Raw genomic sequence first — 27,688 nt, 5'->3', positions numbered from 1 at the left:
ATCAGCAGCCCTCAACTGGGGGATTAAGAATCAAAACAGTTGAGCAGATGATTGAGAGGCCATATGCTCCGTACGGGGGCTGAGGAAGTTCGCGGTGTCCTGCATAGCATGAGGCACGGCTGAGCCGGAGGAACCTCGGTCTCTTCTCAGGTGTGTGGAAGTTAGAGTACAGCCCGGAGATGACAGTGAATTAGCAGCCTTGGCCCAGCATCTCTCCGGCAGGGTAGGATGGGAGCACGTAAACGAGGAGCAGGCTGCTTAACTCTTGTCAGTGTGCAGGAAATGGTTCAGAGATGATCAACAATTGAACTTTTTTTCAACTGATGGAATGGAAATAATGCAGGAATAAGCCTAGCTTGCTACAGGTTTAGTCTCTCAGCAAAGCAAGCTCTATGCCTTATGAACTGTAAACCCAGATGACAAAAACAATTAACATCCAACTGACAAAAAGATGTTTAAGTTCGGATAAAAAACCAAAACCAATTAATCCTCTCTGTGTTTCAGTGCTGTTTCTTTCTTCAGTTTATATCCTTTGCAAATCCTTAAAAAGACTTTTGGATTATTGAGGAACAGCCAACTAAGGGAGAGTTTCCTTTTCCAGTTTGTCAACAAAACCATGTAGTTTTCATGTGATAATTCAAAGACGGTTCCTCTGACAGGTGGAAAATATTGCCAGATAATGTTATAAAAGTCAACTATCTCAGATTCAATCAAAAGTCAGAAAATAATAATTACTGCTAAGTAAGAAGAGGCAGGAGGAGAGGTTACGTGTAGTGGCAGTTTGTACGTTCTCAGAATCAGATTTCTCCTCTCGAATGCTCTCTCAAAACAGTTGTAGTGGAAATAGCAAAACCTCTCCAAACCCCATCTAACTCCCAGATGTATATCCCAGCACAGTCAGCTTAGAAAATAGCAGGGAAGGACAATCAGAATTTCTTTTATCCCAAAGCCAATATTAATAGCCTCTAAATGTAGTCTGATTCCTAACTAAGCAAAAGATGGGAACAAATAAATACTTTAGGATTTGTTTGTTTTGTGTTATTTGGAAGATTGTTCCTATCCTCTTATTGGCAATGAATCAGAGACATACTTGCAGAATTATTATTAATCTCTTCTTAGTACAGCTGGTACTACTATTATTAGGTAATTTGATTGATGCTTCCCATTCTTGTGCTGGCATCAGTAACTGGAATCTACAGCTGCTTTATCTGTGGAGAACCGTGGAAGTGTTGGAAGTTATGTCTTGTGTAAAGTCCTGTTTCTTCCTTTTGTTTTTTCATACTTTCCCTAAATCATTAGGATTTTGCCCACCAATGCACAGAAGACTTCATGAAATTCTGGAACTGACTCTATACAGGACCCAAAAGTTTTTCACATCAGGGGTAAATAAATGTCACAAAGTTGAGGGGTCTGCCTGAAATCTCAAGTCTGTTATTTGTATTATGCCCTAAAGGCTCCAGAGTGTTTGGCAAGAAATTAAAAAAAACCCATGCTGCTGCAGAAGACATTAATGGAAAAAAAAAAATCAGCTGAACAAAAAGGCCAGGATAAGTCATGAAAGGTGGTTTTGTGTTCTTAATATGCTGTTTTTCACATTACAGCTTTGTATGCCCTACAAAAATAACTAAATACTGACATTGGGTGCCACTGATGTGAGCAGATGAAAGCAATTTAACCGCAAGTGTTGACCAAGATGAATGGTATGCAATAGTGTTTCAGAACTTGTTAAAAGAACCTACTCTGAGCAGAGACTAAGATAGAGAAAAACCTCAGGGAAAGGTCATGATGCCCCTAAAACTTTTAAAAAACCTATAGAATTATGTAAAGAGCAGAGGGACCCAAAGCCCAAAGTAGAGAGAACTTACTTCTTGTAAGAGGGTAGAAAAAGTGAGTTTGGAAAATCCATTCCAGTCTCCCAGCAGTGGTGAGCTGGAAACCTGTATGAAAGGGAAGGCACAGGCTCCTCGTACCACCCCTCCTCCCAAGAAAGAAAAAGCCTGCTACCCAAAGCACGGGGTCTGAGCCACAGATGGATACTTACGCATTAAAACATTGTACTTCGACCTTCGCAAAGGTTTAGTGAGCGAGGCACAGTGGTATCTGTCCTTGCAAGCCCTTCAGAATGGGACAAACCAGGGGGAAGGCTGTGAATTATTATAATATGCAAGGACACTAACTTGTGGGTTTTTTTTTTTCCTGTCCGCAGCTAAGCAGAGATTAATGTGACTAAAACTGTTTACTTTGGAAAGAAGAGTACAGGAGGGGAATTCAGCACAGCGGAGAGAAGACAAGTTAGATATTGCTAATGTCACTAAAAGAACAACGAATCTCTAATACAACTGAAGGCAACAAACTTAATTTGACAAAACATTTTTAATACACTGCCCACAAGAAGTAATGGGAAAGCAAAAATTATTTTAATACAAGTCTCCTTAATATTTGCAATTGCAATACCTGAGCTATCCTTGAGATGGTGCAAATGGCACGCTGCTGACTGACTGCTGCTATCATTAAGGGACCAGAAGACAGAAAAAGCAAAATGCTAATTATATCCCTATGCTTTTCAGTTTCCAGAGTTTGTTTTCTTTTCAATTGTTTGGAACAAGTCTCTGAAAACTTGCAGCCACTTACAGCAAAACTGCTGTTGCTCTAACAATTAGCTATTCTTATTTGTCCCCCTTCTGGTTTTCCACTTTTTTTTTGTTTTTCCCCCCAAATCCGCCACCTAAACTATGGCACTATTTCGTTGGCCAGTGATTTATGACTTTTTATAAACAAATTGTGAAGTCTAGGAATGAAGAAATCCTGGATGAAAAAGGTCGGAGAAAAAGCATGTGTCGGAGGTTGAGTGAGATATTTCGAGGAGTAGTAGGAAGAAAGGAAATTATTTGTTGAGCTTACTGAAGCAGCAAAATGCTTTTAAAGAATTTGTGCTTAATGCTTTAAAACAAAACTAAACCTTATTTCTTTATTAAAATAATGTAAATGTTCAGCAAGAGAAAGTACTCTTTCCAAGCCCTTTTATTGTGATAATATCCCAGTCCTTCCTATCTTTTTGTAATCTACAGACCCACCTGCAAACTTGTAATTTACCGACTCCCTCAAAACTTCCACGCTGTTGTCTCTGTCATCATCTCGTTATTTATAGCGGTAGTAACAGCCAGCAAAACTGTCCCTTACCAGAAAAGCTTCCCTCCTTCTCACTCTGCCTTCATTGGATCCTGCTCTTTTGAACTGATCAGAACAGACAAATGTAGCCACCCACCTCTAGGAGGAAAACTGAGCTGCAGCCCTGGTGAAACATAAAGTTTATTTGACTAAAGTGACGCAAAAATTCTTAAAGAGCTCTTTGGCAGCAGATTATCTGAAAATCAGACCATGTGAGGGGGATTGGTGTACAAAAACCTCACCAAGATGCTGAGTTGCCCACAGGCTGAGTTCCCGAGGCTCTGAAGTAAATGTGGGTGAAGGTTACTCGAGCTTGGATAACTCCAAGGAAGGCGCTTCGAACCCATCCGAAAGACAGGTACTTTATAATTTTGTTTTTAACACACTGCTATCTGAAGTACTCTGTGAAATTTAGACAGACTCCTAGACAGCTGTCTTCAGAGCCTACCTTCTGAAGCAAGCAGATACTGGAGGTTCATTAACTTTCACTCCTCCTTGCCTCTTTCAACTTTGGTTATAAAATCTGAAATACTAATGATAGTCTAAAATATGTATACTATATTTTGCTTCATTTTGAATTAACTTTTAGGATCTTAGATTAATTTCTACAACATTGGGAAAATGTACATCTAACAAAGCTTTTTGGGGAAAAAAGATGCATTGACTTTTGGTGAAAGTTTGCTTTGATTTTTTTTTTTTTAAACTTTTTATGCTTTTTCTTGCTTTTTTGATGTTACGTGCTCTATTCCGTCTTGTTCAGGCACTTGTCCAGCAGTTCTGAATGTTGGGAGTCAAATGCCTGTAGCAGAACATGTTATGACAATCTGAAGTTAGAGTTTTGGCAGTCCACATAATTGCATTACGAACATGAAGTTTATTTAAAATTTACAAAAAAGCATTAAACTATAAGGAAAAATAAAGGAAAGATGCAGAATCTGAAGCAAACAAAAAAAATCAATGCAAACTGTTATTTATTTTTAAAGGGTAAAGTAAGCTTTATTATCCATATTAAGTTATATTTTAAGAGGTAAACTGTTCCAGCACAGTAAATTATCTAACTCAATGGGACAGATTTATTATAAGTAATAATAAAGAGTATGTTGTATATATACATTTAGTCAATCATGTTTACTGCTGAAACCAACTGGCTTGCTGGGTTAGTTTGCTAAGTAATATGGAAGTTTAAGTGAGGAATGCAATGTAATTGAATATATAAAACAGTCATGGAAAACATGTTTTGATGTGTTAAGAAAGCCTGGGGAGAAAAGGATCGTGCATTTAATGGATTCGGATTCTTGGAAACGTTGTGGAATTTTTTAAATGTGGGTTGTTAGCTGTCAGGCATTTTACCAGGGAAGGTCTCATACACTGAGGCTTCATCTTCTCGTGCTTTTGATGAGTGAATTGACCATAATTTTCTTGGAGAGTACTTTGTAAACTTGGCATATAGCAAATGACTGTTGTGGGTCCATTTTCTATTTGGATAAGGTGTGATGAATTTCAAATGATTATATAAATTAAGAAAAACTGCCCCAAAACTGGAATTTAATAAAACCCCTAAATTATTTCCACACATAGAATTGTGCAGTGTGTTTAAGCTCTTTCCTGCTTTCCTCCATGGAGATATAAACCACCAAGTTTTCATTAGGAACAGTATTAAGAGCCTAAAGAAATGTTCGTTCTGTATCCTGGTGCCCCTTCTGATGCTAATGTTTTAGCTCTTTTCCAAAACTGTATATTTGCAGCTCTGTTGATCTGGCAATCTGTACCTTATAGAACTTACACAACATAATGAAGCCCATCTACAGGATAAGTGTTTCATACAGAACTTAAGTAGAACTTGGAGCCTGAATAAAGGGGCTGTAATTTAGAGATAGCCATTAACAAGTCTCCTTCAAAGAAACGTCATGTGGAAGCAATGGTGACTGTTTCTTTACTTTCTTTAGGTAAAAACATTACAAACCTAAGTATACGCATTCTGGCATATATATGCAGCTTGTCTTTGACTTGAGTCTGCAAACAGGTCTTTTACTTGAAACACCGTGCCTATTTATTTGCCTGTGCAGAATTATATTAAGGAACAGTGCTCTATTTATTTGGTGATATTTGCTGTGTTATGACTCTTCCGTCAAGTTTATATAAATAATTTGAGGAAGAATACAAAAGGAATATCATTCCCTCTGAGTTTATCTGTTTCCTTGCACTACATATGGACGCTCTTGAGCCATAAAATGCATTTTCTCCCCCCCGCCTCTTCAATTTGGCAGCATTCCCACTACAATACAGTGTCTGTCTTCTCAACAAATTTTTAAAGGTAAAATCTCTCTTTCCTGCTGACTTCTTCGATTTCAGACTGAAACATGGACAAGATTATGGCATAAACCTCACAGTACAGGTTTATATTCCCCCAATACTATTGCTTTCAGAAGCAATACTATTTTCACATCTTACCTATATTTAGCCTTATCTGGGAATACACGAGTTAACTGGGGAGAGCTCACTACTTGTGCCATTCTTACTTTGGTAAGTAGCCTTTTATTCTCCCAGAAGGGCCGTTGTCTCAGTGGGACTACTTGTTGAGTACAGTTCTACTCTGTTTTAGCAAGAATGTGAGCAAGCCCTTGGAGAACTGCAAATATTCATGTACAGGATCCATTTTGTCATCTACATACTGCAAGTTTCTTATAAAATACACGCATATTACAGGGATGTGCAGAAGTACCCAATCCAGTTGCATTTAAAATCACTGGATCAGACCTGCTGTGTGTGGAAATAATTCACTGGGCACATTAATTTCAGTGGGTTTTGATCACTCTTTATCAAAAGTCAGTTTTGATTCCCTTAAACTAGACTAGAGAAGAATAGCTAAAAAAAAAAATCCTGAAGAAATCAATTTTCAGTTGTTGAGGGGTGATCTAGGTCTAAGCTTATATCTGCTTTGCACCTAATACCTCTGATTCTGTGGCTACCAGCAGCCCTGCCAAAGCTGGGACTCTGTATCTTCTTACTATGTATTTATGAATATCAGTTTTTGAAATCTGAAATACAATCTGTCACACTTGCTATCAGATTGCCTAATGGAAACAAGCTGATTGAAAAGGATATTCTAGGTGCTCATTTTTTAATGAAATCAGTATATGTGAGCACAGTCAAAAGCAAAAGGCATTAATTTTTTGCATTATGAACTCTAAATATGACTCATGTATGACAAACAGCAGGTAAAATTCATCATAATCTAGTGCAATCTAGTTTAAAGATTTAATTGGCTGAAATTTTAATTTTCTAACGACTCCTCACAGTATGGGAGCATCTGAGCTATCCTGTAATAACTTCGATTAAAGGGTTACCCCTGGCCTGTGCAAAATCTGAGGAAAAATATGAAGCCTCTATACTCCTTCACACCACACACGTAGCAAACCAGGCACGCACTAGCCCACAAAAGCCTGTCAAAAGGAATAATCTGTACCAGGTTCTCGCTGTCATCCAGGTCACGTACCTCCCCTCCCGTGCAAAAAGACAGACTGGGACTGTGAGGACTGTGGGTGAAGACCAGAAATGCTTACTGCTGTATTTACCAGAGTCTAGTACCTGGAAACACCCAGGTACATGGCTGTCGGAGGGTCACGGTTGATATTGGGGCTCAGAGGTGAGAACAGTACCTACAGACAAACAACAGCCCTTTCCTGAGTGGGATGCATGATTTCTATCTCATCATACAAACTTCTTGCTTGATTTTCTACATGAAAGTAATTTTCTTGGACTTTACATACAACTGCCTGTGTGAACTGCATCTTTACTGCAAGGTGTGATATGCAGTCAAGCGGCTACATAAATTCAACAATATCTTAAATACTTTGTGATAAAAGTGAGATTTAGGGCAAGTTAACAGAAATCATCTTAATGTTTGATTCTGTTTGCCAACACTGTAGGCTAACTTTTTGTCTTAAGAGTTCAAAGTACTTGAATTCTTTGCAAGTGCTCGCATGTGTAAATGGACAGAAGGAAGGCAGATGGAGGAGCAGTGTGAGTGATAGTGGTAATGTGAGTTTTGCTACAGGAATGCAGCTGTATCCCAGTGAGTGGCTGGGACTCTGGCAAGCATTAGTTTATAGAATTAGCACATGAAAAAAGAGCATAATTTGTATAAAGTGCAATATATGCAAATACACAAATTTTGCAACTGTGCGAGTTGCAACGTATTTGATCATTTGGAGACGAGTAATGACTTCTGTAGTCGGGCACAGTGAGGCTGAACGAGCCTTGTGCTGTCAGTGCTGCCCCACCTCAAATAAAGTATTCTCCAGGTGACTTGAGGCATGAAGATTTGCCTGCCTCGAAGCATCTGGTATTTACTGCACCTCAACCTAACTGTTTTAATCTCCTAGACACATTAAAAGTCAATTTTCTCCTTTAAAAATACACAGAACAGGAAAATAATGTTGTTTTAAAGTGCTGGAAAGATTTGGTTTACTACATGGCAGAGCATTAAAGGAAAGGGATTCCCACAGTGCCACGAGAGGTCACTGCATGCCTCAAGAAATAAACAAGGCGATGGCGATACATCAGTTGTGCAGCTCCCTGCTCAGGAAGGAACCAGACCCCAGGGCAGGGATGCTCCTTGAGGATTGCTTTGACAGAGGCAAAGGAGTTGGTTTTGTGCATCAAGGGACATACAGGGCTTTTACAGTGCTGGTTCAAGTTTAGCTCTGTGTGGGAGTAACCAAAAATTATAATTTAATTAATATTTGGCTTATGTGAACTGCTCTGGTGGCTTCAGCCAAGCCTGTCAAAACACGTCTTCAATTATCCATCCTGGTGTTTTCAACAAAAAGACAAAGCAGGGAATAGTTGTGGGGGGGACACTGTTTGTTACAGGGTGCCCCTCCGGAGCAGAGCTGAGGGTCGCTCCTCTTCAGTCACTCTCTGCGTAAGGAGCAGTACAATTTGCAGGGCTGGCAGCACGGCACCTTTCCCGTGCTCCCGCACAACGCGGCGTTAGGGAGATGAAAACCGCCCTTTAGAATGATCTCTGTTCAGAGCTACCGGGGAGAGAAAGGTGCTGACGTTAGGGCCCCTCAAAGGAGCAAAGTGACGTCTACAAAACACAGATTAATATGAAATGGAGGCACAGCTATCTTTCTTTTTCTTTTTTTTTCTTTTTCTTCCATAGCTAATTACATTGGTGATAAGAAGCCAATGTGTATTTATGTAAGAGCAACCTTTGCAACAGCTCAGATTGAAAATAGGTAATAAACTGCCATTTCTTCTATCATTCACTGTCGTCATTCTAGTACCTGTAACTACTGAGAGATCGGTGCACAGAGATGTAGTGGAGACAGAGGTGGGGAAAATCCTTCACTATTAGCGTAATTTCCCCCTGGATATCTTCCCTAGTGGTCCTAGCATACTTCTCAACCTCAAGAGCTCTCGTTCTGCAGCTGTTTGCACTGTTTCTAGCAGTTACAATTCCTTCAGATTTTTCTTTTTTGAATTGTAACAAGAGGGGGGGAAAAGTACAGTCTCCCACAGTTTTTTACAGCATAATGAAATCTTCTGATTCTGTAACTGTTCTGTTTTCATGTGCCAGCTATGCCGCTGTGAACACCACTGCATAGCTGTAGAGTCCGTCACTCCAGAGATTTCCCAGGGTAGCTGACGAGCTGTAATTCTCTTTCAGAAAGGAATAGTTCGAATTCCAGCTGAAGCCCCTGAAAGTTCACACATCATTTTGCATGTTGGAGGCTCAAAGTACTGAAAATTCTACAAAAATAATTAAGATAATGTGATATTTCTTTCCTGTGGTCTGCAGAAGACCAGAAGGAGCTTAGATCTGGAGAAGACAACGATCTTGATTGTCACAGATCTGGGAAATCAACAATACATTCAATGACCTCTCCTCAGCAAAGAAAGTGCCAAGAAGTGCAGAAAGAAAGTGTTTTACAAATACAGTAAGAGTTTAAGTCTCAGGTATGAAATTCAGTCTCATGAGATAATGCAGTTAAATCAACATCCTTTACTGCTTTCCCATATTTGAGTAAGAGGTGTAAAGTCCAGAAGGGCTCAGGTTACTTTTCAATATTCCTACCTTACATTTAACATGCTCTATACAAGGAAAGGGTTGTGGCCTTTCCTAGGATTTTTATGTTGCCACCAGTGGTGGTAGGACTGTTTTCATCTACACAAGCTCTTTTGGGACATTTGGAAGGTTTCGGACTCCAAAGACACTCAGTTCTTATAGTTTTGCAGGTAAAACAAAAACTCCTGTTCTTTGTTGTTGCGTTTTTCTCCGGAACTCTGAAGATGTTTAGGTCTTTGTGGATGATTAACTAATGGTAGCGAAGTACTGCTCTTGTAAGAATTCAGCATTAATGATGCACTGCTTGCTAGATGATGAAAAGAACATTATCTGGGTAAAGACAGAATGTAAGCCTGAAGAACTAGAGATTTCTGAAAGTTATAAACAACACCTGCAAGAAACTTTTATCTCGAGAACATCCTCCTGTTTGCTCTGCGGCGCGATAACTTTCCTTCTTTTTCTGCTTGCACTGATAAATGTTTAGGAAGAGGTTTAATAGTCTTTGCACAAGGCTGAAAGCTCCAAAGAAATTGAGTTTTAATAGCTCTGGCAATGAGCAAATTCTAGCAATAAGCAAATAATATCCCCTCTCTGCTTTAGTTTTTCTAACAGTTAGAAGTGAAATAATGTTTATTCTTCTGCTAGGATGTGACAATGATATTTACTGTGGTAAAATGCTTTGAAAAGGAAAATGAGATGTAATTATAATAATTTAATCTGTGGTGGCCTTGTGTGGATTGTGTAACACTTTGCTAGCTATAAAGCAAGGTTACTGCCCCAGGGAATTTACAGCACAGAGGATCAGCTCCGATTTCAATATTTTGTTGAGTAAAGGCAGCTGGGCATTTACATTACCTGAACAAATGAGCAGAAAACAAAATATGACCCACTGAATCACAATTCTTTTTCTGTTCTTTTTGTTCTGAAGGAAAAGTTAATTGTTGTATACTTTTTCTTTATTTTGGATGGTTTATTTCACCTGGATTATGCTTCTAGCACATATGAAGAGGGCAGGAAAAGCCAGGGGTTCTCCCAGTACCTGATTTTGCTGGCGGTGGACGGTAGAACAGGAGTGGTGCCCACTGCCCTTCCCGGGGCTGGAACCCCACAGTGTTAGCAAATCGAAACAGGATGAAAGATGCCTTTATTTCCCCAAGGAGTGAAATAAAAGTGGGGACAAGTTTTGTCCTTTAGACCCACATGTTAGTTCTTACTCAAAACAATCAAATTGAAGTTTCCTGATCTTTTCTTCCTTGTTATTATTAGTGTTGACTGAGCCTCAAAAGTTAGTTGATGCAAAAAACCTGAGATTTAAATACTTTTCTAAACTTTTGTTTAAGCCTTCTAGGTCTGCTGCTAAACATAGCAGACACTGTGGGATTTCTGAAGAAAGGTGGTTGTGAAATGTAATTTATATATCCATTGTTATCTCATATTGGTTTAATTCTTTTCCCTTCATACTGGGTGAATCTAGAAATTGCCAGTAGAAGTCACAGGATGAACTTAAGAAAATGAAAATACAAGCCCCACTAAACTTTGCCCTCATTTTTGCAAACTGGGAGTCCCACAACTTCCCTGGGTGTGAAACCAGTGTTCAGAGGGAGAACGTGGTACCAGAAGACAGCAGGACTGTGACTGCCTGTGAGTTGTCCAACAATGCACAAAGTCCAGCAAATCTGCCTGAGAGGTTGTAAGCCAGGTACACCAACTCCTGCTGTAGGAGAGGATGATTGCTTCCTTCCTTTCTCTGTACAAAATCCTGAATGGATTATCTGCTAAATGATATGCATTGCATGCTGTGATGGTTAATTACTTCCAATAGTATTTTAATCACAGAATTTGTCAGCTGTAACTTGAAAGCTACCAGCATCAGTAAGCCCTGTAATGGATTTTTAACTATTTTTCGTTTCTTAGATGGTGTTTGTGCCTTCAATCTGATGGATTTAAATACGGAAGAGGAATTCTAGAAGTGGTGGGGATACGCTGGGAAGACAAGCCACAAGGGGACTCTCTGCTGCTGCCCATCTGCAAGTGATTGGAACAAATCTCGGAAAACATGGAAAAAAAGACAACAAGCAATGAGACTGAGCCGCTGACTTCCAAGAAAGATGTCTCAGACTGTAACGAAGGAGACGATTGTAAAGAGAACGGACATCTGGTCAGGAACCCTAAATCTGCCCTACGGCTAGTGGAGGATGGCAATAAAGTCCATCCCAGCCAGGGGGATAAAGGGGAGGCAGCTCAGATCTCAAATGGTTATTCGGGGGTTCAGAGCTCCGCTCCCTGCAATGGAATGGGAGAGGTGGACGATGCCCAGTGCACTGCCCCAGCAGCCACAACCACCACCACAACCACCACTTCTACCACCTGTGGAGCAGAAGGCCAGCAGCAGCTGATGGAGCTAGAAGACAGAGAGACCTGGAGTAAAAAAATTGACTTTCTACTCTCTGTCATTGGATATGCAGTGGATCTAGGAAATGTGTGGAGATTTCCTTATATATGCTATCAAAACGGAGGAGGTCAGTGACTAGTTCTGTATGCTGTTCCTTAATGCTGAACTTCCTTGCTTATAAATGGATGAGCTCAGTGGCTTATTTTAATACTGTGTATAACAAATGACTAAGGGGAAATTACTTACTTTGCAAGCAGACTGGAAAACCTAAGTACTGGGATAGGATAACTAGACACATTAAGATGGAAGAAAAACTATTTAGCAAGATCTAAAAAATCAGTGCACCTAGAGGCTGAGAGCCGGTTAGGTGCAGAACCACCTTCCAAGAGAAGAGACTCAATCCTTGTCCCAAGGAGTACTTAAAATCAGATAAACCAACATGTCAAAACACTCATCAGGAATGCTAGGTCTTAGACTCACTGGCATTTCAGCCAAAATACAAATCTGATCAAGGAGATCTTGGAAAAGACTTTTGTCTCCCTGATGTAAAAAAGGCATTTTATTGAAGAAATTAATTATTTTCATCTGTACCCCATCTCACAGTTGTATCCATTGTAGGCAGTACAGTCTTGGTGAATCCTATGTGTACGTGTTACAGAAATGTGAGAAGTTTGGCCTGAGTGTTGCTTCTTATTCACACTGCTGAGTAGTTACTCTTATGAGAAAGCCCATGGTAATTCAGTGTGGCACACTGGCTAGGGAGGGGAGATGCATTTGCCCTGTGGGATAAAAGGAACTGTTGTTTATGGAGTGCTGGTACTGTTGGAAGAGAAGTCCTATGAAGAGTTATAATCATCTGCTTGCTTTCTTGCAGGAGCGTTCCTCATTCCTTACACAATTATGGCCATCTTTGGAGGGATTCCTCTCTTCTATATGGAACTAGCACTAGGACAGTACCACAGGAATGGGTGTATTTCCATTTGGAGAAAAATATGTCCTATATTCAAAGGTAAAGAAGGGAAATGGAAAATTACTAGGAACTTTCTGAATAACTGGAAGATTTTCCTATAAAGGTGCAATTTCGGAAAAAAAATCTGAAAATCTCATAGAACAAAGCAAGCCTCGTTCTACACAAGATTTTGGCTTTACAAAGAAAGCTCTCATAAAACTTTATGTACATCCGCAAAGGTGTGTGTGTACTCTCATATACACATATGATGTGCAACTCTCAAATCGATTAGATAGAGGCCAGTCTACTTTCTCTGACCCAAGCCTGAAAATATAAAAAAAAGAAAAAAAAATGTAATTAATAAAGTAAGTGAATCCAAGGCAAAATTAGAACAAGGAAAGAATAAAGATCTGCTGTTTCTATTACAAAGATATTACAAAGAAATGATTCCCCATCTTCAGCCTAGTCTGTCAATTGCTATCCTACCACTGAGTCTTTAAGAGTAGAAGGACCTGTTCTTTATGCTCGTTTACTCCTGCTCCCAGTGTTCTAGCTCTGGTCTTGTCTTTTTTATTTACTGAGAGTGCAAGATGCCTATTTCTAAATTCCAGGAATTTAGGAGCAGATGAAAAAAGCTATATAAGCACATTCTGTCTTGCTTAAGGATGCTTTTTTGGAATCGGAGCCTGAGTGTTTCCGAAGCCACAAGAAATTCCAGTGTTGTAAACACTTGAGCGGGTATGTGTACCTCCTGCAGAGCTGCCTTAGACAGTTACTAATTGCAGTTGATGTGATAACCAATTCCTTCCTTTTTTTTTTTGGCCTAAAACTTACACTCACTTCATGTAATTGTTTCCTGCCTTACTAGGAATTGGCTTTGCCATCTGTATAATAGATCTTTACGTAGCCTCCTACTACAACACCATTATGGCTTGGGCCTTTTACTACCTCGTATCCTCCTTCACGGCGGAGCTGCCATGGACTAGCTGCACAAATGCTTGGAACACAGGCAACTGCACTAACTACTTCAGCAAGGACAACGTCAGCTGGTCCCTGCACTCCATCTCTCCCGCAGAAGAATTTTATACGTAAGTGCATGTAAGTGAGGACAGTAATATTAGAGAGAATGGTGGAACATGTAGCAAGCTTTTCTTCGGAGGGGGAGCAGGGCTGTTTATTAATGGTACCCTTTTCTGAACTATTCAAATAACTAAATACTTGTAGGCGTATGTAAGCTCAGAGTGTATGGGAGGGTACGCTATATTTTAGATCAGAGGTTCCCAACCATTGTCAGCTGTCATCACTTATCATTTATCATCACTGGTGTACCATTAATACCAAACTTTTAATTAAAAAAAAAAAAAAATCCAAAATGACATGACTGTGAAGGCTACTTATCAAGGCTTCAGTACTAGTTGTGATGCTCAGACCACAGCATGGGACTGTTCAAAGCACACTTAACAGAAGCATTTGTTAAAAAAAAATCTATACTGTGTTTTTCTTTCCTCTTTCAGCCGCCAAGTTCTACAGGTGCACAGGTCCAATGGGCTGGATGACCTGGGGGGCATTAGCTGGCAACTGACCCTCTGTTTATTGTTAATCTTCACCATTGTCTACTTCAGCATCTGGAAAGGGGTCAAAACATCTGGCAAGGTGAATGCAAAAGCAAGACAAATCAACTTGGTACAGTCTAGTCTAGCAGCAGTTCTAAATGAGCCAATTAACTTGACAGAGAATTATCTCAGATTGTCTTCATGCCAGGGATTATAGGCTCATGTATTTGGGAAGTGACTGCTACTGTTATCCAAGTAATATATAACAACAGTAAGTTACGCCACTGTTCTCTGGACAAGAACAACCCTGCCAAGAGACAGCGTGGGTATAGATGTGCAAATTGCCTGTTTACAGACCTTCTGAGAAGTTCACATGAAGTTGTTATAAATGCTAAGAGCTATAAGAACTCATTATCACCCGTTAACTTGCTACCCATGGCAAATGCTATCTTACTGTTTTCCCTCACAGGTGGTATGGGTGACTGCCACATTCCCTTACATCATACTCTCTATCCTGCTAGTGAGAGGTGCAACTTTGCCTGGGGCTTGGAGAGGTGTCCTCTACTACTTGAAACCTGACTGGCAGAAACTCCTGGCCACTGAGGTAAAAAACATTATAAAAGGGTAGAGATTTGCTTTTAGCCGATCAGCATGCATATACTTCAGTCTCTATTTTCAGCATAAGGGCATGACAAAACAGATGTCTTAGCATAGACTTAAAAGCCTGACTCCATGCTCTTGTTTAAAAAGTCATGCTATTCTTTCCAGAGTCCACCATCAATTTGGTTTGAACTAATAGTAGAGTTCCCATACAGTGGCTGAATACAATTAGTGATATGATTAGAAAGAAAACAAGCAACCAAACAATTTTTCGCCAGGAAAACAGTGAACAGCCTGACACTGAGCGAGACGCTATGATGGCTGCTACACTGCAACAAAATCCTGTACCTATGACAGTCACACTGAGCAAACTAAATTTACTAAGCCCTAACAACTGGCCTAGCTGCAGGTTTTTTGGCTGTGAGGGGATCATTACACTTGGGCAGGCTTTTCCACAGCCCGACGGTGTCCACAGTTGCCCATATTTAAATAGTGCAGGTTACTAGAGCTGGAACTTCAGATCTCCATCCTGTGACAAGCTTTGGCAGATAAGCCCAAGGAGACTCTCTGTAGTCACCAACTAAAACATGACTCAGTAATGCATGTAAGTGCATGTGGAGAAGGAATAAATCAGTTAGGCCTGCGTACACCACCAAGGTTTGGAAAGAAAGGAGGAATGAGGACAAGACTGAGCTAACCAACAAACCCCAACCATTCCAGTATCTGATTCAGCTTTGAACTCTGTGGATGACAAGTAGTCCATCAGGCTCAAGGCTGCACTTACTTCACTGCCTATGAAAGTGTCTAGTGAGGAGGGTGATGGAAAAACCCCAAAGCAATAAATACTACAAATACAAAGATTAAAAATTCTAATGTTTGCAAGTCTGCTGCTGCCCAGCTGATATGGAGAGTTTTGAATGAAGAGGAAATGAAAAGACACCAGTCTCTGATAAAGCAGCATCTCCAATAAGGGACCACATCTTCTGAAAAAGCAATAAAGGGCATTGATATTGTATTAGATGTATCTGAAGTGAGGACAGCAGATTGCAATCTGTGTGCTGGACGATGACAGAGCTCTGCCTGTGGATGATACAGGACGGCCTCACACGATGGAAGAGAATATTAGAAATGAGTTGTAATGAACTCCATGTTTCAATCAAAAGAGGAGAAATGAATGAGGACTTTCACCTTCAGAAAGAGAACTGATATTGTACTTTAGGAACACTACTCATTAAGGCTGTGGCCACTTTTCAAGTACAACAGGCTTTTCATAACAAGATCATCACACTTGCATCTGCCGTGGCTACAACAAAGCTGAATTGAGTCCTAAGGACTAGAACTGCATCCTCACTGTCAAACGTATTTCCATAAATCTAGGAAAAACCTGGGCAGTGATCATCTGCTACTTAGCCTGGAGGACACACAGCCAAACATAGGACTATTCCACAGCACACAGAGTTTGGAGGAAGATGAGCCAAGCCCACTGCAAAATCATGGATAGAAGGTTCTCTGTACATAACAAAACTGGTGTTAAACTGATTGATTGCAGGCAAAACACTGTGAATGCATCTAAGATGCTGTCAGAACTGAAACTACCAGTGAGTACTTACAGTAGCGTAGAGATACAAGCAGCACAGCATAGGCACTAAAATTATAGTGGCTATTTACAGCTCTCACAGATCTACAATAAATATTCATATTTCAACATGCTCTCTTAACAAAATGTTTGTTAGACCAGGACTAGAATATAGGCAGACTAGTGAAACATGGTTTTGTAGGGCTACGTGATACTCTGAATATGCCAAACTCATTCGATCTGTTCATGTAATTTTTTCTTGATCTTCAATATTTTTCAGGTTTGGGTGGATGCAGCAGCTCAGATTTTTTTCTCCCTTGGTCCAGGTTTTGGGGTCCTATTGGCTTATGCCAGCTACAACAAATTCCATAACAACTGCTACCAGTGAGTTCTACCTTATTCTATAAGTAAAATTGAGTTAAAAAAATGTAACTGTGGGTATCTACAAAAAAGAAACAGAGTGCTGGTGAAAGGCACTGAATTGTCAGACCTGTGTACATACAAATCAGACAGAAGTGTAACAGAACAAAAGTCCTTACTGAAGAACCTGCAATCTAAAACATTTCTTCTGTGTTGGGCCTACCCTAAAGAGAGATTACAGCAAAGAGTCTAAGATGTAGAAACCTGCCACAACAAAATGGACTAAACCCCTGCCAAACAATCACATTATAATTATTTCACCTCAGCAGTCAGCTAGGAAATGACTTTAGAGTCTTGAACTGAAAGGTGATTTATAATTGTTTCCTTCTCATCTTAAAAAGCTCTATTTATAACTTGTAAAATAAAATTCTCAATTCTTTACTATTCCTATAGTAACTCCTATTTTTTTAAAACACCAGTATACATCCAGCATTCAATCCAGTGTCAGACTAATGTTACAGCATCTGTTTGAAGTTGGAGAAGAAAAAGTTGTGGGTTTGGGGTTTTTTTTCTCTTTCTTTCAAATCTGCTGCTTGCTCTTTTCATTGTATTACCCTAGTTTTTGTAGGAGTCTCTCCAGATCAGTAGCTCACTCCATCTGGTAGTGAACTATCCTTTCTAGCAGATGCCGATTCCCTGATATGAGCTAGGTCTTCTGTTGCAGAGATGCTCTGGTTACCAGTACCGTGAACTGTGTGACTAGTTTTGTGTCTGGATTTGTCATCTTCACTGTGCTGGGATACATGGCTGAGATGAGGAATGAAGATGTATCAGAAGTTGCCAAAGATACTGGTAGGCTAACTTTTTGTACGCATCTCTCAAACGGCTTCTAAGATAGAATATATTTGTATATTATCTTCTATATTGAGAACAGCCCAAAACAGGCAAAATATTTAGTATGTAATTCAGGATAGTGACTTACTTTATCATAAGGGCACTGTTATAAATATACAGTACAGCTAAAAAATTACTCCATAAAGACAGCATACAGGAGTCATATGGCATGCAGCTTCACAGACGTGGTGGTAACTGCACACTGCAAAATAGCCTGGGGGGAGAAGTCTTCCCCTGGAAGAGAACACGGTACAGTGAAACAGCCTGTCCTCCTGGCAGCAGCACTGCGCTAACAATTACCCCTAATTCTCTGTTCTAATATCAGGACCCAGCCTTCTCTTCATTACGTACGCCGAGGCCATTGCAAACATGCCTGCTTCCACTTTCTTTGCCATCATCTTTTTCCTGATGTTACTCACGCTGGGATTAGACAGCACGGTGAGTAGACAGCATGCGAGACAGCGGACCTCTCAGATATTTGGTGCATAGCCTTGCCCTCGTAAACATCAGAAGAAACAGAATTACAAATATTGCACCATTGCTAAAGGGTTTAAAGCAGGATTGGCATCTCCGTGTGCCTTCTGTAAGACAGCAACTATTACTCCAATTCTGACCTAAATAGGCCTAAATAAAATTAAATGATTTGTCAGTGTCATACTGTGACAATTAGTAACAGACCTGGAAACACAACCAAAGCACTTGATTCATAAACACCTGGTTGAGTGCAGCCTTCCAGGCTCCTTCTCTCTTGTACTTGTAAACTTACAAAGCAATTATTAAATTCTGAAGTTTTTTCACACTAATTGGATTTAAGAGGTGGGAATGGGAGGTGGCCTTCTCAACAGCACTGTGAAAAGGAGATGTTCTAAAAAGTTGCCCTGTGAGCCTGTTTTTACAGATTGAGAATTAGCTCCTTCCAGGAAGGCTAAACTCAGCTGATTCACAGTCTTGGCTCTACTGAGCCACCGACCACTTATCGGCATCAGATTACTTGTAATGTAGTACTTCCTCTGGATGATGGGCACTTCCTACAGATACACAAAGACTAAACCCCCACCTTAAAAAGTTTAAAAGTTCTGAAGAAAGACCGTCTAAACAACAGTCACACCAACTCTACAGGCAGAATAAAGCACCAGTGTTCAATGCTTTAAAGCTCCTTTAAGCACTGAAACATACTTCAAAGCGGCTAAAACTGCCCTCTATTTTCCAGTGATTTTTCCATGCTTTCCAGTTTGCAGGACTAGAGGGAGTGATTACGGGAGTACTGGATGAATTCCCGCACGTCTGGAGCAAACGCAGGGAATTGTTTGTCCTTGGTCTGATCATCATTTGCTTTTTGGGGTCATTAGCAACCCTGACATTTGTAAGTATTTTACCCATTCCTCACCTTTCCTTACTGGCAGTTTCCTGCAGATGACATCTTAGAGAGGGCAGTATTTTTTGAAGAGAGTTTCCAGAAATCAGATTAAATCTTCAGCCTGTTTTCTTTATGCAGTAGGAATCTATATTTGGAATGAAGGCGAACAGTATGTCTCACTAGGAATGGGTTGCAAAATGACCCTATTGCAATTCAGCAGAACTCTAATTCGCTACACATCATAAATGACACAGCCGCTGCTCCAACTGCTGAATCAGTAAGCAGACAATCTTCCACATTTTGTATGTGGCTTACTTCTTGTTCTCAAAAGCTCCACGTTTAAAAATAATATGAATTGTTATTTTGATTTTTGCAATGTTTGAAATGTATTTTGAATTAAAAAAAGAATGACCAAAAAATTATCTGGTAGAAAATGCTGTAATTGACTGTTGCTGTTCTCCAAAAATTTCCAGCAATGAATTTGTCAGATCTTCCTCATCAAATCAGGCCAGAAATCATGATCCGTCACACCAAACAGTCCCTGTGGGGCTTGTGGGATTTCATTTTCACAACAAGCAACATTTTGAATAATGAGTGTAATGACCATAAGGGACAAGGAAAAAATACTTGGCTTTCCTGTCACGTTTCACTCCACTTGCTCATTTATGTGCAACTTCCTTCTCATTTAAAGCATTTGCTGTAAGAGGAGACTTAGTTCCTCCCCGAGACACAACGCTCTCCTCTTTCATCTGATTCTAGATCCCAAATGGAAAGAAAGCAGAGTAACTCCCTATTTGTTTCCTGCTCAGTAACTATGACTCAGGTTGAAGAAAGAAGAAGCCATTACAGCAGGCATGCAAAAAGCCATCCCATCAAACCCCACCAAATCTCATTTGTTCATTAAAACCCAGCTGGAACTGCCAGCAGATTCAGGTTTCACTTTTCTGCATGGCACCCGAGAGCAGATCGGCAGCACGCTCAAGGATTTCACTGGCAGGAACTGCCACAACGCGACAGCACTGACTGAATTACCCATCGGAGAATGCTCCGGTCCAGACGGAGGCAATAATAAACAAGAGTATTACAGGATTTCTGTCTCTGGATCTTTGGCTTACTGATAATGTGATCTCCTTTCTAGGGAGGCGCGTATGTGGTAAAGCTGTTTGAAGAATATGCCACTGGTCCAGCTGTCCTAACAGTCGTGTTTCTGGAAGCAGTTGCTGTGGCCTGGTTCTATGGTATGTTTACTGCCACGTTGACAAACAATGCGAACCCAAACTCCTTTTCACAAATTCACCGATTACCAAATCTGTGAGAATTATTAATTGTTCTCTGACAGAAGTACAGTGACGTCTAACAAGAGCTATAATTCAGAATAATTAAGGATTTAATATAATTAAGAGCCATATGAACAAAACAGTCTTTCATGATGGATTCTGAATTCACTTGCTGTGCATACAAAATGCTGTGCATCTACTTAAGTAAAACCTGTATCTGCTGTCACCGCTCTCCTCCCACTTGTCTCCACAGGCATCACCCAGTTTTGCAACGATGTGAAAGAAATGGTAGGCTTTACCCCAGGCTGGTACTGGCGAGTTTGTTGGGTAGCAATTAGTCCCATCTTCCTTCTGGTGAGTTTTCTTTATAGCTTTTTCTTTCCAGCACAAGAAAATTACCATTGAATAAAGACTTCCAAAAGCTTAGTTACAGAATTTTCTTACAAAGTTCTTTCGTAACAACAATTCTTGTTAAACCAAAAAGCCTCAGTTAGTGAAAAATCCAACACAATGCTGCAAGGTCTTGTTAGTAAATCACTATTTTGAGGATTTTTGTAGATGAGCTAGATAAGTAAGACTGGGTTCTGAGTAACTCCCCTCCTGTGTTCTCCGGAACAAAGTTACTTTGGTTACTTTATATTTACCTCAGCAAAATGGAGCAATAAAAGGTGACGATGAAACATACTGTCTGGGGAGGAACACCAAGATAAGTAAACACACTGTCTCAGCAACTGCTGACTGACAACTTTAGAATATTCCACTTAAAAGTTACAGCAGTTAATTGCAGCCTTTATAAATCTATGATTCAGAATTGGAAATACTGTCCCAATGTTTAACTTGGCAGTGGTATTGATAACATATTAACATAAAGTTTTCATTTCCTGATCCAAAATTAGTTCATGCTACCTTTTATTGTTCCAGCCTTAGTGGGAGCGGAGCAGGTCAAGATGGAGTTTATGAAGCACTGAACGTAGATTTAAGACCGACAGAGTGAATTCAAAACACTTGTAATGATCAATGCACAATTAACAGATTTCATTTTGTTACCCCTAGAAAAAGAAAGGAAAAAAAAAAAAGCTAAAAATAAGTGTAACACCACAAATAATTTTTATACTACTGCCCTCTTTGTGATCCTAAAACAGTAAAACAAACAGAGGAATACAGCTCTGGTGATGCGGTTACTAGGCAGAGCTATTTGTATTCTCTGCGGAAACTCAACTAAAATAAGGAAAGCCCAGAAGGTAATACGTTATTTCTGTATGGAAATTTTGCTGGTAATCCTGATCTTCTGATGACACTTGGGGAAAAAACAGAGATCCTTCCAAGTATAGTCACAAATATTATTCCTGTAGTATTCAACTAAAAGTATTATTTATTGTTTCACAAGAAATTTTTCAGTCATGAAGGATATGCATGGGAAAATGATCTAACAGCATTAACTGAGCTGACGCCAGAACGCTATATCCAGACTAGGATTAACATTTGTCAAAGCTAGTCAAGAACCAAAATGCTATGGAAAAATATCACAGAAAAGATGAAACTTGTAGGAAAAAAGTAACAGTGAAAAAAAAGGAATCTGTATAGCTTATCACAGAGGGAAATGAAAGCTGATGTGATTACCACAGGTAAGTACTTCAACAGTGTTTGAAAGAGTATTAAAAGGGTCTACAACCCAATAAAGAACAGCATAAAAAAACCCAACACCGTGGCTGCGAGTTAAATTCAGACAAAGCAGAACTGACACTGATCATGATTAAATATGGGACAAGTAGCTAAGGGAAACTGTACGCTTCCCACTTCTGGTGGCTTAAAATTAAGATGATGCCTTTCTGGCAGGGATGCTTTAGCTGGAACCAAGTTATAAGGCTCAATACAAGGGTAACTCAATGAAATTCTGCGGACTGGAATCAATCAATCTGATTTTGTCTATCTAACATCTTTTTATCCTTTAAATGTACAAGTGTGGTCCTGAATTTTCTCACTAATGGTGCTTAAGCAAGAAACGCCACCATGTGCATTCATGGAACAAGCAATCCACATGAGAATTTTTACCTCGTCCTTTCAGTTGGTTGGGCTATACTCTAAAGCTCCTGAGCTGTTTTAAACTTCCTGAGGGAAAGTCTGCATATCCACAAGTGGGTTTGAGGCTTTTTTGTGTTGTTGTTTTTTTGGGTTTTTTTTTGGGTTTTGTTTTTTGTTTTTTGTTTTAATCCATACTGATGTCATTGAGGATTTTTCACTGTTGACATGTTTAAACCTTCTTGCGTCCTACTAATTTTTTTTAGTTCAGTTCTGTGGTGGGACACAGAGTTCCCTGAAGTAAGTGTGTGCCATCAAAATACAGGTATTCATACTTTCCTCTTTTCTTTTTCAGTTCGTCACTTGCAGCTTTCTGTCCAATCCTCCTGAGCTACGGCTTTTTGATTATAATTATCCCTACTGGACCACAGTAGTGGGTTATTGCATAGGAACCTCTTCTATCATCTGTATTCCAATCTACATGGTTTATCGGCTGATCATCACTCCGGGAACACTTAAGGAGGTATCCAGGATGCTCTGTTGCTTCTACTTGACTGTTAGGAAGGAGCTGACTCCTAGAAATATTATGTGTAGATTTTTCTAGGATCTGATGTCCTGGGACTTGAGGATTATTGCTGTTCTGTTCCTAGCCAGCTGATAGCTAATTGTCTTCTGCCCATTCTGAGTGATTCACAAAGCTCCCCAGGTCTTACTGAGGCCATTGACACATTCCTATTAAATCAAGTATTTTTTTTTAAGCTCTGGTGAGCTGGAGGCTTTTCCTAGAAATCACACCAAGACACAGTATCATGTGAATGAGGTAGTGAAAGATTGGTTCCCTTGGGTATGTCTGTAAGAACAAGTTTCTTTTTCTCTCCCACACTTCATAAGATTTCTCTGCCATAAATCTGTGGCAGCCTGTGATGACATTTTTGGGATTTCTTCTAAGTTCATGTAAATACCAGTTCAGAAAGAGTATTTTCAGTTGGCTCAGGGTATCCAAGTAAACTGCGAAGTCCTAAAGCATTAGTACAACATCTGTCAAACCTTGATTCAAATTATATGTTACAAATAATTAAAAAATAATGCTGTGTACTTCTATAGCACCTTACATCTTCATAGAGCTCAGATAACAGAAACCTGAAACATCCTTGTGTGGTTCAAGAGGTGTAACTCAAACCAGAGTCATATTTTTATTATAAATCCCTTTCCAAACGGCTGTCACGTTATAGATTATCTCCAAAATGGATCCATTTCTAATATTCATTTCTTTCCAACAGCGTATTCTGAAAAGCATTACTCCAGAAACAGCTACAGAAATTCCTTTTGGAGACATCCGCATGAATGCAGTATAAGCTAACCTGTTTTCTGGGGGCAGGGAGCATAAAACATAACTTCCCCCATACTCTCCCCGCCAAAGAATTACATTTCCAGCTGAGACAACAAATGGAGGAGCTTTCTGTGGAGGTTGCGTCACTGACAACGGGCATTTGGAAACATGATGCCTCCAGCACATTTATCCAAGCAATTCAATGAAATCTACTGTGCACTTCTAACCAGACTGAACTGACTGCGAACTAATTCATTCTGGAAAAAGCGAGGATGTCTGTGTGCATGAGAATACTGCTACGCCACGCGTGGGCGCTGGGGCTGTTGGAAAGAGTGTGATTGCATAAGGCACCGTAGGATGAGTATCAGCGGGTAGGATTAGGTGTCGAATCCCAAGTCTGTGGCAGTACTCCTGTATCTTCCTCAATGTGATCGTTCGCACTGGGCAACGTTGTATTCGCTTCTAAGGTTCTAATTGCTTAAACTACATTGAAAAATACAAAAATATTTCTAATAGCCATGCATTACTCAAGTAACACAGGGTTTTATAAACTAAAAAATAGTACATTCCCTAGGTTTGTAGTGGAGTAGACAGAGGAAGAGAAAACAATCCTGAGCAGCACTATATACAGCTCTGCATACATTAGCACACACATACGGTAGCGTTATCTCCTTTTCATTTCCCGCATTTTGTAGATGGTAACAGTTTCTATTAATTGTTTCTGGCATAACAAATACTACAAAAGCATTTTTTGTAATGTTGTAGGCTTCACTTTCCTTTAGACCCAATCAAGCCACAAGAACTCATCATGGGTTACTTGACAAGTACCTAAGTTGCTAGTGGTTACTATACTGCTTTCATAACTAAGCTAGATATTCACGAAATCATTGTCCTGACAGACCGAACACTTGCACTCAAAGAAACTACAGACCAAGAATGAATTTTTGTGATTTCTGATGCCAAAAAGTGGAATCTTAAAGATCTGCCTCTCTGCTTTGCTTCCTATTTTTTTTTTAAATTTAATTTCACACCTAACATTTGCTGGAGCCTGTGGCTTTTTCTATTCTTTCCTAGTACTGAACTAAAGTTTAGAATAATCCTTTTGGCTGGCTGACAAAAGTATGTTTAACAAACTATACAAACCTACTTTGAAGATTTATTAACTCATATTCTGACGTGAACGCATTTGGTTTTCACCCTGAGGAAGAAAAGGAGGGGAATTTTTTTTAACAAGGAGTAGAGTTCAGCAGGATTGATTCTCATCAGAACTATTTATATTAAATTTCAAGGCACTGATATACATATCAACTTCCACGCACATACTAACTTATTTATATACATGCTCTCCAAACGTAACTGCCCTTCAGATTGCAATTGCCAAGTCAGTTGGAGGACAAGGGTTTTGCTGCGGTTACATGGAAGTTTAGATAAACCTAAGTAGGCATCATTTATGTAAAAACTTGCATTGTATTTTTACTCTACCACATAGATTATAACAAAAGTAAAATAAAATAGAGGATAAAAGTCTCTTTTGTATCTCACGGTCTACCTAGGTAACGTACTGCTAAAGTTAACAAGGTTATATATGCATTCATAGCAGCAGGCATGAAGAAGTTACATTGGTACGAAGAACTCAGGATGTTAGAGGAAAGCAGTGATGGTGTGTTTGCCTTTCGAAAACATTTTCATCGCTTCCACCAAGGTTCTCCTCCTTCGGTGTGCAGACACCTCCTGGAGGAAGGCCCATTACGCTGCAGCTATTGACTTGAGTTTACTTAACTTTAGGTCTCAAGCCCAACTTCCAATAAGGAAATAAAGGGACAATGACGGTTCTTTTGGAACTACAAACAAAAGACTCCTAAACTGTTTTTAAAAAGGGAATATGTTCTAGCATTGCCACCAGAAAAACATAATAAATCTGTCTTACTGCACAGTTACTCATAAGAAATAGTTTTGTAGCTTATCCCTCAAGTATATTTGAAAACTACTTCCAAAACTGGCTTCACTGTAAGGAAAAGAGGAACAGTTTGGGAATTCCTTTCATGTTAGAAAGCCATTTAGAGTTACCAATCAGAAAAATTACTGATTTTTTTAAAAAACTAAATGTTCTGCATTTATTAATTGAAAAAATACATATGAAATGTCAATGTAAGACGAATGAGGTACTCGTATGTATCCAATATCAAAGTGTGGGAAATAAAGGAGAAAACCCTACCCAGCTTCTCCATTCTTTAGACTTGTGTTCAACTAACCCTAGATAAGTTTCCTCTTAAATGCGTAAGTATTTATATAGGTAAATCTTACAAATGGATTTTTTTGCCAGACCTGATACCGTTTCATGCTAGGCGTATTAAAAAAACCAATCCAAACCAAACCTCCCCCCCCAACCCCAAAATTAGTTCCAATTTTTAGTCATTTACATATACCCACTTGCAAAAGCCTCTTTAAACAGGCATTCTGCTACCTTTTATTAGGTAGGGACAGAAATGGATGAGTTAAATGTGAGCACTATCTGTATCAAAGCCAAAGTTTCTCTTTCAGCCCTTGCAAACAAACTGAAACCGAGAACATTATTTCTAACAGAATAACTTGCAGAGTAATAATTGCAGAAGTCACTGCTATTTAGCCTGCAATACTACTGATGTTATTTTTTTTATATCAGCATTTGAAATGGCAAAAGATGCCAAAAAATGCATCTTAAATTTGTATTCTTTAAGACACTACTATACGATAGACATTGTCTTTCTGGGTGGTTTTAGCACAGAATGCTGAGCAACTTCCCAAGAAATGCCACTGTTTTCTAGTGGATTAAAACTCAGCCAAGAAGCCCTGATATTAATACAAGCCCTGCAACAGTCACAGCGTAAAATACTGCAAGGTGTCTCAGCTTGAATGTCTCAGTTGAAAAATGAGAATGATACATTCTGAGTACAGTTGTACTGAGAGAGGTGAAAGGTTTTTTTCATTATCTGAAGGTATAAAAAGCAATGCAGACATGCAAAGTCACAGGAAAAATATTTTTAGAAATAGGCAGTCCAGAAGATCATTAGTGATGTTAGATCTTTGCTCTTTTCACCAGGATAATCCAGTCTGGGTCTTTATGGGAACAGGGGCAAGGAAGCCCTCCAGAAGTGGATTTAAAAGGCTGTTCTTTTCCTGAATAATACAAAGATAAAACACATCCATGTTTTCATTCTATAAAAGCTGAACTTGCAAGGCAGTTTAGTCCCCACTTTTTTTTATACGGTGTACTAGTTTGAAGTTTTCTAAGTCTTCTTATCATAAGTTCGTTTTTTAGTATCTCTGTTTAGCTGAGTGGCTGAAATATTGAGAAATTGATTTCATTGATTTTTACTGTTGATTCTTTTTTTCTTCCTTTTACATATCCACCTGAGAACACTTAGAGTAACCAATGTTCATCAGGTAGCTCAACAAGTAGCCATACATTAAACACTGTTTTTGTACAAAAACCAGTTCTATTGATACCAAATGGGCTGCACTGCAATGGAAAGTGTTTTGAGGCAAACAAACTCCTTCTCTTCAGCTCACCTTCTGCTTATCTATCACACAAGTAAATCCTACCCTCTATTCTGGATAGTGAACAGGAATTTATGAAACTGGTAAATTAGGAACACGTTTGCCTTTTAAGCAAAGAGAATTAAACTGGAGTTTTAGCTGTACAGAACTAAGTATTCCCTCCAACCTGTACATGATGCACCTGTATTAATTTATGCGGCTGTTTAGTTACAAGTGTTGCAAGCTGATTGTAAGTCATCAGTATGTGCCTTGTACTGTAAACTGTTATTGTAATAAATTTAATATTCATAATCCATCTGCAGACGTTTCTTGTGGTTCTCTCATGGGAAGAGCAAAGATAAAATTCAGTTCCAAGAAAAAGCAGAATATCTAGTGCAGTTTACTACACCAACAAGGCCTCTTTGACAAAAAGCAGAGGACTTCCTTGTGTCTGAACCTTGGCCCACTGCTAAATACTCTTTTCATTCTATTCCAACAGAAGAACCAATGCACATTACATTTCTTTATACAGAACAGCAAAACCAAACTGATCCACACTTGGAGTTAAGTGCCTAGCTACTCGATTAACTTACATATAAAACTGATTCCATTTCAAGTCTT

The 27,688-nt window shown here is 39.4% G+C and overlaps 1 protein-coding gene across 4 annotated transcripts; it reads left to right on the top strand.

Annotated features, from left to right (window-relative positions):
* Positions 1–24,716, top strand: SLC6A4 (solute carrier family 6 member 4). Of its 4 annotated transcripts, XM_087751975.1 has the most exons (18): positions 21–150; positions 1,602–1,700; positions 2,207–3,526; positions 8,846–9,135; positions 10,719–10,943; positions 11,159–11,763; positions 12,511–12,645; positions 13,454–13,673; positions 14,100–14,238; positions 14,608–14,742; positions 16,595–16,698; positions 17,399–17,526; positions 17,894–18,006; positions 18,800–18,931; positions 20,064–20,163; positions 20,456–20,556; positions 22,577–22,744; positions 23,502–24,716. In XM_087751975.1, the coding sequence occupies exons 6-18, from the start codon at positions 11,301–11,303 to the stop codon at positions 23,574–23,576; spliced, it is 2,013 nt and encodes a 670-aa protein (XP_087608101.1). In that variant the 5' UTR covers positions 21–150; positions 1,602–1,700; positions 2,207–3,526; positions 8,846–9,135; positions 10,719–10,943; positions 11,159–11,300; the 3' UTR covers positions 23,577–24,716. The 4 variants fall into 4 exon arrangements, with proteins under 4 accessions (XP_087608100.1, XP_087608101.1, XP_087608099.1 ...); XM_087751973.1 differs by lacking the exons at positions 8,846–9,135; positions 10,719–10,943; XM_087751974.1 differs by lacking the exons at positions 1,602–1,700; positions 8,846–9,135; positions 10,719–10,943 and having other exon boundaries at positions 1–150.
* Positions 24,717–27,688: the final 2,972 nt, after the last annotated feature.

The sequence above is a fragment of the Nipponia nippon genome, unplaced genomic scaffold, assembly GCF_047370975.1.
Source record: "Nipponia nippon isolate SJK-2023a ecotype South Korea unplaced genomic scaffold, ASM4737097v1 scaffold_15, whole genome shotgun sequence".
NCBI classification, from domain to species: domain Eukaryota; kingdom Metazoa; phylum Chordata; class Aves; order Pelecaniformes; family Threskiornithidae; genus Nipponia; species Nipponia nippon.
Note: the sequence above shows the minus strand (reverse complement) of the source record. Positions and strands in the feature narration are given on the sequence as shown.